Raw genomic sequence first — 17,433 nt, 5'->3', positions numbered from 1 at the left:
CTTTCTCTCTGGTCTGCATTCTCTCTGGAGATCTCCAGACAGCTCTCTCACTTTATGTTCTGCTTGAGAGAGTTCTCCAAACAGTTCTCTCTTGCTAGTTTAAAACATTTCTCTGGATAGCTCATCTCCTGCAGACCATAAGCCCAGTCTTTTATTTTACATATCCATCCAGTCCTTTACTCCAGGTTCCCTTTTGACTATTCTATGGATCAGCATTCCGTGACCTGAGCTCCTTAATTCTTAGGAAACAGCAAGCATATATTTTCTTTTAACAATGCAAAATAATTTAGAGATCTGCCTGCCTCTGTTAAATGCAGATGCTAAGCTAGCTGGGTGGAACCCTGTCCTGAAATAACCATTCCTACCACAGCTGGGCCTAACCTTGCTCTGTGCCAGGCTGGCCCTGAACTCCAGAATTTGTCTGCCACTGTATCTGCCTGTCTTTGTATCTTTCTGACAAGCTGGCTCATAGTGTAGCTGTCTCTGTTCCTTTAGATTCATGAAGACCCTCATATAATTCATATTGCATCTTTATTTTTTACATAGTTGAGAAATTATATATTTTCAAACTCATGTTTTTAGAATTCTTTTTCTCAGCCTTAAGGATTGTCCTGAAGGTCCTAGCACTTACTATTCTGCTAAGACATTAGTGACACCTTCGCCTCCTGAACTGGATCTGTCTGGTTATCATGGAATCATTAGTGTTAACAGGGAGGACATTCCTCAAAGGAGAAATGTAAAATATGTACATCATTATACAAACAAGCCTTAGACCCTGGGTGTGGGGAGCCAACAGAAAGCGGCTATCATCCTTGCAGCCATCTTGAGCCATATACCCTGACAAGAGATTTGATTACAATAGCCTACAACAGATAAGCACACTCTGATAACATCTTGTTTTAGATACCCAGGATCTTCCCTTGGGTGTGTGAGATTTAAAGGTGTGTGACTTAAGGGCGTGACTTAGAGATCAGATTTAGAGACAAGACCTAAGGGCATGACTTAAAGGCGCAACCTAAAGGCATGGCTTAGAAGTGAGACATATAAAAGGCTAGAGGCAGACAGAAGAAATCAGTAGGAATTAGGCATTGAGGAAGAAGACACTTGGACTAGAGAACTCAGAAGAAGATTATTAGGTGTTAGGCACTTGGCACTTGGAGGAAGAACTTGGAATTAGACATAAGGCACTTAGCACTTGGAAGAAGTAACTCGGAACTCGGAGGCACTAGGGACTAGGAACTAGGGACTAGGAACTCAAGACTTGGGACTTGGAGAGAAGAAGAGAGACTGAAGAATAAACGGGATTGAATCACACTCTGTCTGGTCTCCATTCTTCGAGTCCATCCTCACTCTCTCTCTTGCTGAACCCCAACCCGCAGACTAGAGCAGCTGGCGTAGTAAGGGCTCTAACAATTTAGCCCCCAAAGCTTTTGGCAGTGCCAGTTCCAACACTGATAGAGTGGTCTGCAACATTTTGGCCCCTGAATTTCGGGTAGTGCAGCTCTCAACACCCGGCAGCCATTGACACTCTTGGAGGCCATGCCCACTGGCCCTGTTCCAGGGGCAGGAACCATGTCATTCTGTTCCCACCAAGACCATGTTTGACATGGCAAGTCATAAAGAAAATTGAAGTACTAGTGGCTGGGGGTGCAGCTCAGGAAAATACATGTCTGTGGGGTGGAAGAATAAAAGATAAGAGATGAATTGTTGAAAAAAGAGAATACCACAACAATAAAACTAAAGATCCCCTTCAGCTTGCACAGGGCTCTGGGTTAAATCCCCAGCATTTTCCTCCACCCCACAAAAGGTATTAAATCTTCATGCATACTAGAACTTGGTGAGCTTTATAGACTATCAGTGTAATGTTAGTGAGAAAAGCCAGACACAAAAGAAAAACATTGTATGATTGTACTTTTACAAAATATCAAGGACAGACACATTAATACTGACAGACCTGAAGTTAGAAGTCTCTAGGGATTGGGAGAGGAGGGAAACATTATTTCAGAATTGTCTGGGGTGCTAAAGGAATTGCAAAAACTGTTTAGATGATAGTTTAGCAACACTGCCACCCACTGAATCCTAGATTGACAATTACCGTGCAACTTTTTACCATACACTATAAAAAAATTAAAACTTAGTGCTTGTCAAGTGTTTAACAACAATTGCTTCCTTTTGCTTTTCTGGAGAGGGAGAGAGAATGGAGGGGAAGAGGTTGGGCTGGAGAGATGGCTCCATAGTTAACAGCACTGGCTGCTCTTCCACGGATCCTAGATCCAATTCCCAGCATCAACCTGGAATCTGACACCCTCCTTTGGCCTCTGCAGGCACCAGTCATGCATGTGGTACACAGACATACCTGTGGATAAAACACCCATAACATAAAAGATTAATAACAAATTAAAGACTGGAGAGATGGCTCAGTGGTTAACAGTATTGTCTTTACAGTGGACCAGGGCTCACTTCCCATTTCACATGGCAGCTCACAACCACCTGAAACTCCAGTCCCAAGGGATCTGACACCCTGTCCTCATCTCCATGGGAACCAGGTACACATGTGGTGCTCAAATAGACATGCAAATAAAATACTTACAAACATAAAATAATTAGATAATCAAAAGAAAGAAAGAGAGGAAGAAAGAGAGAGAGACAGACAGACAGACAGACAGAGAGAAGACAAAAGAAGAAGGAAGAGATTACAATGTTCGATTCTTAATTGGTTTTTATTTTTTTCCAAAACAATATTCTCAGGGAGTTAGAAAGATGACTCAATAGGAAGGTATTTGCTGCCTAAATGCTAGGGAGGACTGGAGTTCATATTCCTATGTGTGGGTCTGGTGTCACACCAGTAATCTCTAGAGCATGGGAGACACGAGGTTCTTTTGCTCATAGATAGATCTTCACTAGGGAAAGCAGGAATGTTAAACACTTGTGGTAGTCCCTTCAAAGGAAGAGATGTATAACCCACTTTCTGCCAAGAAGGCTGAAAATGGATGTAGTTGATAGCCTTGTGACCTCTGTGCTATCTGTATGCCCAGGCTACACTAGCTTCCTAAAACACTCATGTCTATTTCAGTTACTCTAGAGTGCTTTTCTCCCCAGCCCCCTGTGAGCACTGTCTACCTTGACCTGCTCCCTTGGTTAATCTATAGAACCTATCCTTATGGAGGATATTACTTGTACTTTACAAGAGTTTAGATGAAATCTTGTCAAGTTTTGCTGTACACACTGGACTGAGTTATTTATCACCACAAAACTTTTTTCCAAATTGTGCTGTGCTTAAAGATGTTGTTGGACTGTAAAATCCAAAACCAGGGGACACACTCCCCCAGAAACTCACACGGATGGGATTCGTTGTAACAACATGAGATTTAATGATACTGGTGCACCAGGGCTCCCTTGCATTGTAGGCAAGAGAACCCCGAGTTGAGGTTAAGAGCAATTTTTATACAGTTTAAGGGGTGTGCTACAGAAACAGTGACTAGGCATAATATGATGGGCAGAATGGTGTGACTTTTAAACTGATTGGTCTTTGGGGAATGAGGTAGCAAGGACCTCCCTTGTCTGTAAGTGTCAAGGGTTGGTCCCTCCTGCAGAGTGTGTCTATGTGCTCTGGGCCTTTATAGCCTGCAGGTGGGTTCTCTTCCCTGTGGTCTGAGGAATGTTAATCCCTTCTTCCTCTGAATGTTAATCCAGTAGGGTAATCCAGTAGGTGTCCTTGGACTAAGGAATGTGCTTCTCCCAGGATGTGTCCTGGGGCAGTTAAAAATTAACTTTAACTAAAAATTAAATTTAACTGAATTCCTACAATGTCTGAAATAAGCAATCCAGAATCAGACTGTCAAAGTTGGGACCAACACTGGCTACTGAGTTGTATTGAACTGAGCTCCCTCCTTGCTTCATGCGAACAGACACTCTACTGGCCTTGCTATTTGCAGAGACCCCCACAGCAGAGATGGGGTAAGGCAAGCTGGCTAGATAGACTAGCTGAGTTAGCAAATTCTGGGCTGCACATGAGATGCCCTTCTTCAATATACAAAGGGAAGGAAAATTGGAAAAAAAAAAAAAAAAAAACTCTACATCAATACCTCTGGCCTCACACATGTGCATGCACACCCACTAGAGCACACATGGGCACTCACACCTTGAAAGTATACATACCACACAAACGTAAAGAAAAAAGTAATACTTTCAAATTTATTCTTCCCTTCCCTTCCCTTCCCTTCCCTTCCCTTCCCTTCCCTTCCCTTCCCTTCCCTTCCCTTCCCTTCCCTTCCCTTCCCTTTTCTTTTCTTTTTTTTTCCAAGACAGGGTTTCTCTGTGTAGCCCTAGCTGTCCTGGAATTCACTTTGTAGACCAGGCTGACCTCAAACTCAGAAATCTGCCTGCCTCTGCCTCCCAAGTGCTGGGATTAAAGGCGTGAGCCACCAACCACTCCATCTCCCAGAAAATAACTGCTATTAACCTGCTGATTGATTTAGCCCTTTTATGCTAAGTAAAAAAGTAATTTTGGGGGGCAGGCATAAGCTTTTTATGTAGCTCTTACTCACCTGGAATTCACTGTTTAGACCATGGTGGTCTTGAACTCACAGAATTGAGTTCAAGGCCACCTTAGCCTTCTGGGTGTAGGGGTTAAAGACATGCACCACCACCGACAGCTAAAAGCAACAGCACAGTCAAATGTGTGTGTAGCTGTCCTCCCTCCTTTGTTGTTCTTTTTCTTTTCTTCTTCTTTTTTTTTTTCTCTAGCTCCTTTTTGGAACAGTCTTGTGTAGGAGAAGCTGGCCTTGAACTCTTCAGTCTTTTGTCTTGAAAGGGTTAAAAAATTTTCAAAAACTTCTAGCAGGCAGAGCAGAACCAAGAGTGCAGGAATCCCCCAATCTTTCAGAAGGGCTTCTGTTGCATAGGACTATGCTATCCTCCAAGCCCAATTACCGCCATCTTCAGGATGCTTAGATGGGCCTGTTTGCGTAAGATAGCACTCCCTCACTGAAGGACTGGATAAGGAGGTTCGTGGGACCCTCTCCTGAGTGTCCTTCTCAGCCAACTATATGCAGTGCTGCTGTAATTACAAGTGGGCTCTGGGGAATCAAAGGGAGCAGGTGCCCAAGTAGGAAGAGCCATGAGGATGTCATCAGCCTTGCTGGCCGCAGACCTTCCAATTATTTACTTTCAGATTACCCAAGCTCCAGCCTGAAAACCTTACCCATGCTCTGTAAGTGACCCTAATAAAGTTGCTTTGTTATTGGGATCCTAGAAGGAGGGAGGTAGACATTACCTACTTACTCTTTACCTTCAGCAAGTAGTATTTGTTTCTCTGTATGTCCCTGGCTGTCCTGGAACTCACTCGGTAGACCAGGCTGGCCTCAAACTTAGAAATCCGCCTGCCTCTGCATATATATATATATATATATATATATATCAACATATATAAAAATCAACATATATGTATGTTATATATATGATATATATGATATATATATGATATATATATATATGATATATATATATATATATATATATATATATATATATATATCATATATATATGTTGATTTTTATCTGTGGGGGCGGTGGGTGAGTGGTGAGGATGGAGGTAGGGGTGGTGGTGGTGGTAGTGTTTTTGAGACAGGGTTTCTCTGTCGTTTTGGTTGTCCTGGAACAGACTCTCTAAAACAGGCTGGCCTTAAACTCAGTTAATTTTGTTTTATTTTTAAAGATGTGTGTGGGTGTATTCCTGCACCCTAGTCTGACACCAGGGTTGACATAGCTACAGGTGGCTTAGCCATCTGTTGGGGGTGTTGGGATCTTCTGGAAGAGCAACAAGTGACAATTTAAACTGAGTCTAAAAGCATCAACCAGGGTTATTCACATTAGACATAGGGTCTGTAGTTTAATTGTTCAGGGGTCAGTGACCCAGGCAAGTCCTTCTGCCTATTCGTGCCTCAGAGATATCACTGCTAACGACAGATATACGAGTTTGGTCCACATTGTGACTGTTGCTACGGTATTTAAAGTGTGGGTAGCACGAAGAGACACTATGTGTACTAGGCGGCAGGAGTCCATCAACTAAATAAATCTCTCCTCCAAATATAAAAAAAAAAAAAAAAGGATGATCACATCTGTTGCTTCTGCCTATTTGGAAACCTCCACTAGAACCAAAGCAGCTCCCTAAGGCAGGCGGTGATCACAAAGAAACCGCAGACACCCCCTCGCCCCAGAGAGGCACCCAGAGTCTGGGGAGGCCGGCACCAGCGTTCGCACCCGCCAGCATGAGCCACTCTGATTCGCTCGGCTGTCCCTCAGCATCCAATCGGCGTAGCGTTTGTTGAGCGGCTGCAGCAAGCAGGGTACACAAGTGGCCTGAGCGAGCTGCGGGTGGGCGGCTGGGCCATGAACCTTGGGTAAGCCGATGGGGACTCGCTGGGCTGCGGGACTGGCCTTCAGCTGGCGCGTGGCGGCTGGCGAGGTTCCCGGTCCAGCGCGGACCGAGGTGTTCGAGCGCCCCGGAGGGGTGACGGCGCCCCAGAGGGCGAGATGCTCGGGGAGCTACGGCTGCCCGGCACAGAGCTGGAGCATCCTAAGCTGGGGCTGGACCGAGTCTGGGGTGCGGTCTTCATTTTCAGAAGTTTATCGTTTTAGGAAGACCAGCCTCCTGACTTAGACGTAACCGCGTATCCAGTAGCTGAATGTTAGGTTCTCTTCTGGGAGTTTAAAAATAAATGAGGCACCCTGCCCCGTGAGTTTGCGGGGAGGTAGAATAGAGACTTGGCAACTTCAGATTCATTCAGGATGTTGCCTTCTACCGTAACCATAGGCTGTTCATAGTCCTGCAACGCGGAAGCCTCTGACCAACCTATGTCTCCCAGATTAGTTTCCTTTAACAAACGCAGGCACTTTGATTTCCCTCTACCAAAGCAACCTTGTGAGTTTAGCGTTGCTAGTCAACCTGCTTGCCCTTAATTTCTTGGTTTGGTATTTTCTCTTTGACGTTGTCATTACTGTTTATTGACACATAACGCCCACCCATCCCCACCTCCCATAAAACAGTGAAATACTGTGTGTGGAACCCCATCAGAGTTTTGTTGACCTTAATAGACAGCATGTTTTGCTGGTTGTGTTTATCGTTTCTTTATGCTGGCCCTTTTGACATGTAAAGTGTCATATCAGCCAAAGTTTATTGTGTACTTATTATGATAGTGATCAATAGTCACTAAAGCAACCATGTAGTATGTGAGATAGTCCAAGTTGTGTGGAATTCTGTCCTTACGCAGCGGTCACATTGGTGACCGTTTTAACCATTTTTCAGTCGCTTCTATCCCTCCTTGGAATGTGTCAGTCATGAAACTATTACAAAACTAATAAATGGCATATCTATGTTTTGTATTGTGCTAAGGAGTTCTGGTAGCAGCATGGGATTTTTGGTATAGAGCTACAAGGTAAAGGATGCTGTAATAACTGGGTTGCTTTATTTCTTACCAGTAATAAAAACTAGTTTCAGGCTAAACATGACACATGCTTGCCTCACTGAAGAGTTGTAAGAAAGCCTTTTGGGTTGGGCAGTGGTGGCGCATGCCTTTAATCCCAGCACTTGGGAGGCAGAGGCAAGCAGATTTCTGAGTTCGAGGCTAGCCTGGTCTACAGAGTGAGTTCCAGGACAGCCAGGGCTACACAGAAAAAACCCTTTCTCGGAAAAAATGAAAGAAAGAAAAAAAAAAAAAAAAAAGAAAGAAAGAAAGTCTTTTGTATTTTCTTTTCCTCTTGGGTTAAAAAAAGTGTGTGTATACACACACACACATAATTTTTAAATACTTATTTTAATTTTGTGTGTATGGATGTCATGCCTACATGTAAGTCTGTGGGCCACTTGTGTGCCTGGTGCCCTTGGAGACCCAAGGGGGATTAGCAGACACTTGTTAGCTGCAATGCTGGCTTTGCTCTCCATGAATAGACAGTGCTCTTCACTGCTGAACTATCCCTCCAGCCTTGAAAAAAATATTTTAAAATTTAAAAACTATGTTGAGGGAGGTTCAGGCAGGCAGATCAGGAATTCAAAGCCAGCCTGATCTACATAGTGAGTTTGAGGGCAGCTTGGGCTATATGAATTAAAAGAAACAAACAACCAAAAACCCTGCTTTGATGGTCATGTGTTTCCTGTCTACATGCAAACGTATAGGTTTACTTTCAAGGTTCATATAAATATTTCTGGTTGCTATTCAGTGAAAGTTGTTTAATTTAAATTGTCAAAACAATTTTCTTTTATATTGCAGAGATGGTTTAAAGCTTGAAACTGAATTATTGGATGGAAAAACCAAGCTAATACTGTCTCCATATGGTATGCTGTGTTACTGGAAGTCTAAAATGTTTAAGTTTGTATGCAGAATTTGTGGTAGTTTAACAGATGTTTTTCTTGTAATATAGTTAAATGACACTTGGAAAAAGCCTTTTCCCTTAATGTCTACAAATTGATATTTATCCAAGTAAAGTCAGATTGTGACAGTGATCACTACTGTCTATGTTGGTTCCCAAAATATATTTCATGTGTAATATGGTTTTGGTGTTATCATTACCTTGTTGCCTAATAAGTAATGCAGGTAGAGTTCACATAATTGTGTACTTTGTATGTAAACAAACTATTATGTGAGAAAGTTACAACCACAGTACAACCACAGGCTTAAGTCTTTTTTTTAAAAGTTATTTACTAGTTTTTAAACTCAGTATAGTTTTTTAGTCTTCTCCATCACATCACTTGCCTGATCCCCACCACCATCTGTTTATAGTCTTACCTTGAAAAGAGTATTGAAATAAAATAAAATGGGAGTGAATACTTGAACCGCCACGTTGTAAAAGTGGGAATACTCAGGTGGGACTTGCGGTTAATGCTTTTGTGATAGTATCTTTATCGTAACATCTTAATCTGTTCTTAACATTTTCTTTTGTCACTGCCTTAATATGTTTTGGGTTTTATAGTTTAGTAATTTTATTTTCTTTTTGTAGAGCATAAATCAAAAGTTTCTGTGAAGGTAAGTCAAGTGATTTTGACCCTACCTGTTTCCACAAGAAAAATGCATCTTTCCATTGGTTTTATTTATTGAATCATAGCCTCTCAGTTGGACTTCGAACTCGCCAGTACAGATAGTCAAGCTAGGCAGCTTTCTCTGGAGGATTTCCTGTCTCTGCTTTTTATGTGCTAGAATTATAGATGGGTCTTTTTATGTACCTAGCATTTATGTGTGCTCTGAGCATCCAGATACTGGTCCTCATAATTTCATGGCAAGCACTTTAACCACTGGGCTGGCTCCCTAACCTGATCTTTGCTTTATAGTATAAGAAGTATTGATGAGTTTGGTAAAAGAGCAGCGTACTATTAAAGAGGTGTTTTATGACATAATCTCGTCCAGTAAGCTCTTGGGAGTGATTTGGACCTTGGTTGCTTTTTTTGCTCAGTAACCTGGACATAACTGAATCTTTATAGGGAAGTCTGATTTGCTTTCTCTTTTTCTCTCTTGAACTATAGGTAGTGTGTAGAACTGGACTAATAGTACCTTAACATGGCATGCTTATTTAATTTTTGGTTTTTTAGAAGACCCTTTTCTGCATATTACTTCTGGCACAACTAGAATATGGCAAGATAATCCTAGATACTTGACTCCAGTTGGTAGGTTTGTGTTCAGCAGAGGTTTCCAGGAGCCATGAAAGTTCAATCAAGCATAGCGCTCCATTGGCTTGACTTGTCCTCTTGAGGAAAGGGGGAAAGTTAGAAAGAGCACTCTTGTTTTCTAGAGGAGTATGGCTCAGGTATGCCTGTACTGAAGAATTAGATGAGTGTTAGAGACGCCTAGAAAAGAGAGTATACTGGAGAGCAGCTCCTGTCAGTGTCAGAGACCAAGAAACGACGTGTACGTGAGGTGACTCTGTAATTAGAAGTTTAGAGCTGAGAGAGGTAATTGCTAGTTTAAGAAGTTGGAAAGTATAGTCCAGGCTTACAGGAAGTATTACAAGATGCCAAGTGATGAGAAACAAGTTGACTGTTGGAAATGGTGTTAGCTTGGGACATAAAGCTGAGGTGGAAAGTTTGAACTGATGCTCAAGGACCTTGAAAATGTTGTGACGCACTATTGGGGAATCCATTCAAGACTTTATTTTAAAAAAAAGATTGAATTTCACTGTATAACTCGGGCTAGCATAGGACTCTGTTGTCTTCCCGCCTCAGCCTCCAGGACTGGGATTACAGGTACACACTACCAGGCTCAGCTCAGTATAGGATCATTGATAAGGAAAGTAGCTATAATGTAATATTTCTTTGGAAGAAAGCACATCAGGTAGCTGGAGGCATGCTTAGGAAAGGAGCAAGTGGTCAGCATGGCTGTCTGCTTGCAGTTTACCAAAAGAGAAGGCAAGACGGATGGAAGCGCTCGGGACTTCTAATCCTCACTGACAGCAAGGGACCTTTCTTAATCATTCTCTTGTGTTCCCTCCCAACACTTGGCATAGTGCTAAGCACATAGAAAGCAAGCTGTGCTTGAGGGATTACAGGAAGGAGAGATGAGATAGAAAGACGTAATGTAGTAATGAAAACCTGAACTTAGGCTTGTTGTCATGTAAATAGCGAAGATATTTCCAAACGAGAATTGGTCACTACATGCTAGTTAGCTAAGGGAGACTCTGACAGAAGAGGGTCAGATCTGATCCCATGGCTAGTGGTCTGAGAATAAAAGAGTGGGGTCATAAAAAATGTGAGTATTTTTGAGAAGGAGGCTAATTTGGAAGCAAGGATAAAGAATTCAGTGGCATACATGGTGCAGTTAAGGATGTTCAATTCAAATTTAACACTGACCCTGCTGCACTCATGTTGTAGGTCCAGGGGACAGAGAGGTAACAAAGAAAACAAGAATCTGTTCTGTGGAGTTTACACTGGGATGTGGAATGGACAGAACTAAGGCAGTAAATAAATAGAAGACAAAGGAGGAAGGCAGGGTCACAGAAGGAGCCTGGCAGCAGTGGGGAGGGATAACTGTGCCAGAGAGGGAGCAGGAGCTTAGGGGAGGCTCTCTGAGTGATGGGGGAGAGGTGCAGTGAGGGAAGGACCTGTGTGGAATGTGAGGTTACTGTGTTCTAGCAAGAGCCACAGACTAGTACCGCAGCCCAGGTGAAGTCAAGGAACATCTAAGAAGCTCTTGTGGTTGGAGACTAAGATAGAAAATGAGGTCAGGGGCTGGCAAGATGGTTCTGCTGGTAAAGGTGCTTGCCTCCAAATCTGATCCCCAGAGCCCATACAGTGGAAAGAGAAACAACGCCTACAAATTGTCCCCTGCCCCCTCCCAGTAAATAAATAGTAAAAAGAAAGTAAGGCTAGATATAAATAGACCGTGGAGGCAAAAGAAGCAAGAATAAATTACAGTGAGAAGTTCAGCTCTGCCTCCTGCATAAGAGGTGGCCATGAGAGGCTTCCAGTGATAAGAGCATGAGCTGACTTCCAGGTTGTGAATTGCTGTTGAGAGTAGAGTGGGAAGCAAGGATGGAAGTAGGGTAGCAGTTCAAGTTAGAGCTAGTACCTCGGGTGGAGGAGTAGGGAGTGACACTCAAGGAGGGGGTGTCAGATTCAGAAGACAGCGAACAGCATTTGACCTGTGGTAGTTAATGCTGGGACAGGGCTCAGCACCTAAGTGTGCTTGATGCTCTTGTAAAGGCCTGGGCTCACTTTCCAGTACCTGCATGATGGCTCACCACTCCTGGTAGCAGGCACACATGGTGCATACATAACTCACAAACAGAACACTTACACACATAAAACCTAAAACATTAAAAAATATATAAATATGGGTTATGCAAGAGGAGTCAAATATAACTGCAAAATTTTTGGCATAGATAACTGAAATGGGGGGTGTTATTCTGAGCAAAAGGGAGATATGCTTACTTTGGAGTGTCTATTGGAAAAGACAGCTTAATACAGCGCTTACTGCATGAACATAAGAACTCTAGTTCTACCCCCAGAACCCAAGTGAGAAAGCGGGAATAGTGGGGTTGGAGAGGCAGAAGTCAGTAGACTCCTGGTGTCTGTTGATCACCAACACAGCCTACTTGGAAGTTCCAGGCCAGTGAGAGATCCTGTTTCAAAAACAAGGTAGAAGTCAGGCATGCTAGGGCACACTTGTAATCCCAGAACTCAGGAGGCAGAGGCAGTCCAGTTTCTGAGTTTGAGGCCACTTTGGTCCATAAAATCAGTTCTAATCCAACCAGGGCTACATACTGAGACCGGATGATGATGATATTGTTTTGGTGTTGGGGACTGAACTCAAGGTCCAGCTTATGCTAGGCAAGTTCTCTAATACCAAGCTTTACCCAGAGCCCTCCCTCTTTCTTTCTTTCTTTCTTTCTTTCTTTCTTTCTTTCTTTCTTTCTTTCTTTCTTTCTTTCTTTCTTCCTTCCTTCCTTCCTTCCTTCCTTCCTTCCTTCCTTTCTTTCTTCCTTTCTTCCTTTCTTTCTTCTCCTTCCTTCCTTCCTTCCTTCCTTCCTTCCTTCCTTCCTTCCTTCCTTTTTTTCTTTGTTTCTCTTTTTAACTGGGGGAAAAGTCAGACAGACAGTTTTCTGCAAAACACTACCTGAAATCGTCCTCTGACCTCCACATGGACACACATGTGCACACATACACATACACATGAGTTTTGCCTGTAGGCACATCATCTTCAATAGTCAGAAGAATGGGTAGTAAGAGAATAAATAAGGAATATAATGAATGATATATACTTAGAGAGAGAGAGAGAGAGAGAGAGAGAGAGAGAGAGAGAGAGAAAGAGAGAGAGAGAGAGAGAGAAAGAGAGAGAGAGAGAGAATGAACACATGTAGTAGGTCAGAAGAACCAGGATTACAGAGTCATAGAGGTGAACTGGAGAAGGTATAGAGAGGGGGTAGTCAGCTACCTCAGGTGCAGCTCATGGGTGGAGTAGGAAGAGAACTTGGGAACTAGTTACTAGATTTAGCGTATAGCTGTTACTAGTGACTGAGCAGTAGTGGAGTGAGGGTAAAAGCCTGGTTGGAAGGGTTTAGGAGACAAGAAGACAAAATGAAGTCCAGACGATGATGATGTTTTGGTGTTGGGGATTGAACTCTGGGTCCAGCTCATGCTAGGCAAGTCCTCTAACCCTGAGCTATACCCAGAGCCCTCGTTTTTTAGTTTTTAGGATGACAGAATGTCACTAAGTTGCTCACAGTTTGCAATGTCTTGCCTCATATTCCAAAATAGGACTACAGGCATACATCACCAGACCCAGCTTGAGGTTAAACGTTTTGTAGATAGTAAAATAATAGCATGCTTGTGTTCAGTTACTTTTGATCTAGCTAAAGAGAAAGATTTTTTAGGAGAGAGAAATTGCCAGGAAGTAGGAGCAATCGATCGATTGATCTCCCTTGTCCTCTCAAATGAGATTTATGGCGCTGAGAGATGGCTTAGTAGTTAGAGGCACTGGCTGCTCTTCCAAGGGACCTGGGTTCAATTCCCAGCATCCACATGGTGGCTCACAGCCATCTATAATTCCAGTCTCAGGGATCCCATGTACTCCTCAGGCCTACTATACACATGTGGTACACACAGACATGCAAGCACAACACCTATACATGTAAAATAAAATGAAAAATGAGGAGACATGGATTGTATGTGAGCAGAAAGGACAAGAACTTTGAGCACAGAAGTTGGTAGAGATTTGATGATAGACTTTAAGATTACTTTTAGTTGAATATGTACATGTGTGTCTGTGTGGGAGTCTGTGTATGTGAACCTTCAGAGACCAGAAGCATTGGAGCTACAATTGCAGAAAGTTGTGAACTGCCTGACCTGGATGCTGGGAGCCTAACTCAGGTCTTTGGTTTTCCCTAAGAGCTTGACATGCCCTTGGCCACTATGACATCTCCCCAGCCCCAGTGATAGAATTTTAAAGTCAGCATCTGAATACTTAGGTATAAGATTTTCAGTGAAATTGCTAAATCTTCAACTGAGAATAGAATAGGAGAAATATTAGGGCTTTTATGAATGAGAAGAATGAATACTTACTAACACAGAAAGTATATGGATTTGGTAAAGGCAGGACTGCAAAGTAGCCTATTTGATATTCTTGGTTGTGGGTAAAATGAAACCAGTTACCATAGTTTCTCCACTGGTACCGACATGCTGTCTTAGGGTTTTACTGCTGTGAACAGAAACCATAACCAAGGCAATTCTTATAAAGACAACATTTAATTGGGGCTGACTTCCAGGTTCAGAGGTTCAGTCCATTATCATCAAGGCCGGAGCATGGCAGCATCCAGGCCGGGGTGGGGCTAGAGGAGCTGAGAGTTCCACCTCTTGTTCCAAAGGCAGCTAGAAGACTAGCTTCCAGGCAGCTAGCACTAGGTCCTCAAAGGCCATGGCCACAGTGACACACTTCCTCCAACAGGGCCACACCTAGTTCAACAAGGCCACACTTCCTAATAGTGCCACTCCCTGGGCCAAGAATATTCAAACTACCACACATGCTGTGGAGATTGGACTTTTCTAGAGTTAGGATTTGCTTAGCATGTGTAATAGACTGCAGAATAAAATATGACAAATGATTCTAGTTGGTGGTGACATTGAAGATCAGGAAGAAGAGAACTGAGAGCAATCGGAGAGGTCTTAGGATAGACAGGTGATGATCCCACTTAGGTAACCAGGACTTAGAGCTGGAGGTGGGAGAGATGAGCTGGAAGGCAGGAGGCACTCATCATTATCTAGAACTCAAAGCCTGTAGAGAGCGTGGCTTCCACAGGGTCAGTATAGGACCCTCGGGGGACCGAGGACCATGTGAAGAACAATATAGGATGAGAGGAGAGTGTGAGGATGTGAGTGTCCAGGAGAGTAGAACACAGCAGCCTATAACACAAGACTGGACAGAGGGGAACCAGGTAGCTAAGGTCATGGAGGGATAAGGACTGGTAACCTAAAAGAAGTAGATTATGTAAGTTATGTAATGTAATGATACAAAATTCAAAACTGGCATAGAATGGAGATGACCCATAGCATACAGTTTCATTATTATCTGGAATCAAAATCGTTTCTCACTGGTGAATCTTTAGGAGGAAAGTCTGCAAAGCCAAACAGCCTCTTATGGTTGTGATACCTAACTAAGCAAACAGAGAACTTTAGAGGCCTGATTTATCAGATGTTAAAATGGTGATTGTTGGCTGGGTGTAGTGGTTCAGGCTTATATTCTCAGAAGAGGTGAGCAGAGGAAGGCCGGCTTAGGCCACACAGCAATACTGTGTCTTCAGACAAAATGATCGTGTCATTTTTTTTTTTTTAATGCACAGTCATAAAGAATAAACTTGTATTTTAACAGATGGGAAATAAGATCAAGATTGCAAAATGTCCTTTAAGAACAAAACAGACTGGACATACTTTAAAATCAACACAAAATACTTATGTTGGGAGTGAAAACCTTTCTCAAAAGAAGATCTCGACTTCAGACACTATGCAAGCAAAACCTGAAAACGGTAGATTGACATTTTCACCCAATACGGATTTCTGTAAACAGTATTCAGAAAAAGATGGTCTCCGTGTTCAAAAGGAGATTTCACCTAGAACCTCTACTATACGGAAGATTATAAATAGTACAGATACTTGTCCAGTCGGTAAACAGAAGCCTTGCAAAAAACACACCACAGCAGAAACCATGAACGGTGGTGTGGTGTGTCTCACACAAGACCAGCTCCGGCAGATTCTGATGCTGAGTGTGAACCAGGGAGATGGATCTGCATCCCTCACTGGAAACCGGGAGGAGGAAGCAAGTAAGGGTTTTCTTAAATTGTTAACTTTTTTTCCCCAGTATGCTTTCGAATTTTAGATTTATTGGCTTTTTTTTTTGTAACTATGTCTCTTAAAATATGATTTAACATGCAGTAATCTAAGTTATTATTCACATTAGTCTTTTTCTTAAGCATAGAATATGTAAAATTGCTTTATAGTTTTGTCATATTTTAAAATTAGAAATTAGCATTCAAAACTTTTTTTTTTTTTTTTTTTTTTTTTTGAGACGGGATCTCTCTCTGTAGCCTTGGCTGTCCTGGAACTCTTTATAGACCAAGCTGCCCTCAAACTCACAGAGATCCACCTACCTTTGTCTCCTGAGTGCTGGGATTAAAAGTGTGTGCCACTATTCCAGGCCTCAAAATATTCTTAAAGTATCTGGTTCTGGGGCTGGAAAGATAGCTCAGCAGTTAAAATATTTATATAAGTCAGATACGAGTTTCAACCCTGGAATTCCTCTACTCAGCCAACTGGCAGGAAAAGGACCACAAACCCAGGGCAAGCTTGGGTTACACAGTGGGATCCCATTTCAAAAACAAACAAAAAAAAAAATTACAGGCAAGGGTTAAAAAAGATAAGTGTCTGATATTTGAAGTGAATCTCAAGAAAACCTTTCTGTGAAGACTGGAGTTGCTGAAATCCATTGTTCTGGCTGCTGTGTCCTCCTGTGCCTCCGCCCATGCTGAGGTTGGCCTCAGTAGTCTTTGAGCAGTGAAGTTCAGATGTATCCATAGAAGTAGTAGTAGAGTATGGTAGGCTCTCTGTTCTACCAATCGAGGTTATGTTTTAGAAACCTAATTTCAGCTTTGAGCTAAGGAATTGTGACTATGTAAGTACTCAAAATACTAAATTGCAATTAATATAGTGAAATGAAAGCCAAATTGGCCATGACCGTGGAAGGGTCACACAAGGAGCTGAAGGCCAGGTAACTTCTTCATGCTCACAGTGGGATCCCTCCTCCCAGTCTATGATCTTTGTAAAGTAGAGGAAGTTGGCTTTCTTTAGGCTAGACTTGTTGCTCAGAATTCTCTCATTGGTAGGTACTTGGAGAGTAGAGTTCAGACATTTTACTTACTCCTGAGGTGACTTGCATTTGTTATGCTCCTTCTTTGAGAGAAGTACCACATTCGGGAGGAATCACAGCACTGTTCAAGCTGGAGTATGAACCTTCCATAAAGCTTGGTTTAGTTGTGGTGGCTGGGCGCACTGGGCGCACAGACCACGGTTCATAGCCGACGTCCACGGTAAGTAGGAACTCGAGGCCACGGTTCTAATATAGTTACTTACATGTTACAAATTACACATAATTTTAAATTATATTATTAAGCCATAAATATAAATTATTCTGCCAAGAGTGAATGAAGGTTTTTGTTTTGTTTTGTCAAACAGACCTCATGTAACCAGACTGGCTTCAAACTCAGTGCATGGCTGGGAACTGAGCTTGTCTCTTCCTGCCCCGTCTCCTGAGTGCTGACACAGGTGTGCACTACCCTGCTGGTAGAGTCAGTGCCAGGAATGGAATGTACTGGCTGGGCACAGTAGGCAAGCCCTAGCTGTCCTGAAACTCACTCTGTAGACCAAGCTGGCCTTGAGCTCAGATCCACCTTCCTCTGCTGGAA

General features: G+C 42.7%; 1 protein-coding gene across 2 annotated transcripts in view; it reads left to right on the top strand.

The window, feature by feature from the left end:
• The first annotated feature begins 6,325 nt into the window (after window positions 1-6,325).
• Window positions 6,326-17,433, top strand: part of Ccdc66 (coiled-coil domain containing 66) — a 34,222-nt gene continuing 23,114 nt past the window's right edge. The window contains exons 1-4 of one of the 2 annotated variants that reach the window (XM_034497075.2): window positions 6,326-6,401; window positions 8,268-8,332; window positions 8,995-9,020; window positions 15,348-15,795. In XM_034497075.2, the coding sequence (XP_034352966.1) occupies window positions 6,391-6,401; window positions 8,268-8,332; window positions 8,995-9,020; window positions 15,348-15,795 (550 nt within the window). In that variant the 5' untranslated portion in view covers window positions 6,326-6,390. The remainder of the gene's footprint in view (window positions 6,402-8,267; window positions 8,333-8,994; window positions 9,021-15,347; window positions 15,796-17,433) is intronic. The other variant, XM_076931309.1, reaches the window with a different exon arrangement.

This window comes from Arvicanthis niloticus, chromosome 3, assembly GCF_011762505.2.
Source record: "Arvicanthis niloticus isolate mArvNil1 chromosome 3, mArvNil1.pat.X, whole genome shotgun sequence".
In the NCBI taxonomy this organism is placed as follows: Eukaryota; Metazoa; Chordata; class Mammalia; order Rodentia; family Muridae; genus Arvicanthis; species Arvicanthis niloticus.
The sequence above is the reverse complement of the archived record's forward strand: the minus strand, read 5'-3'. Positions and strand labels throughout refer to the sequence as shown.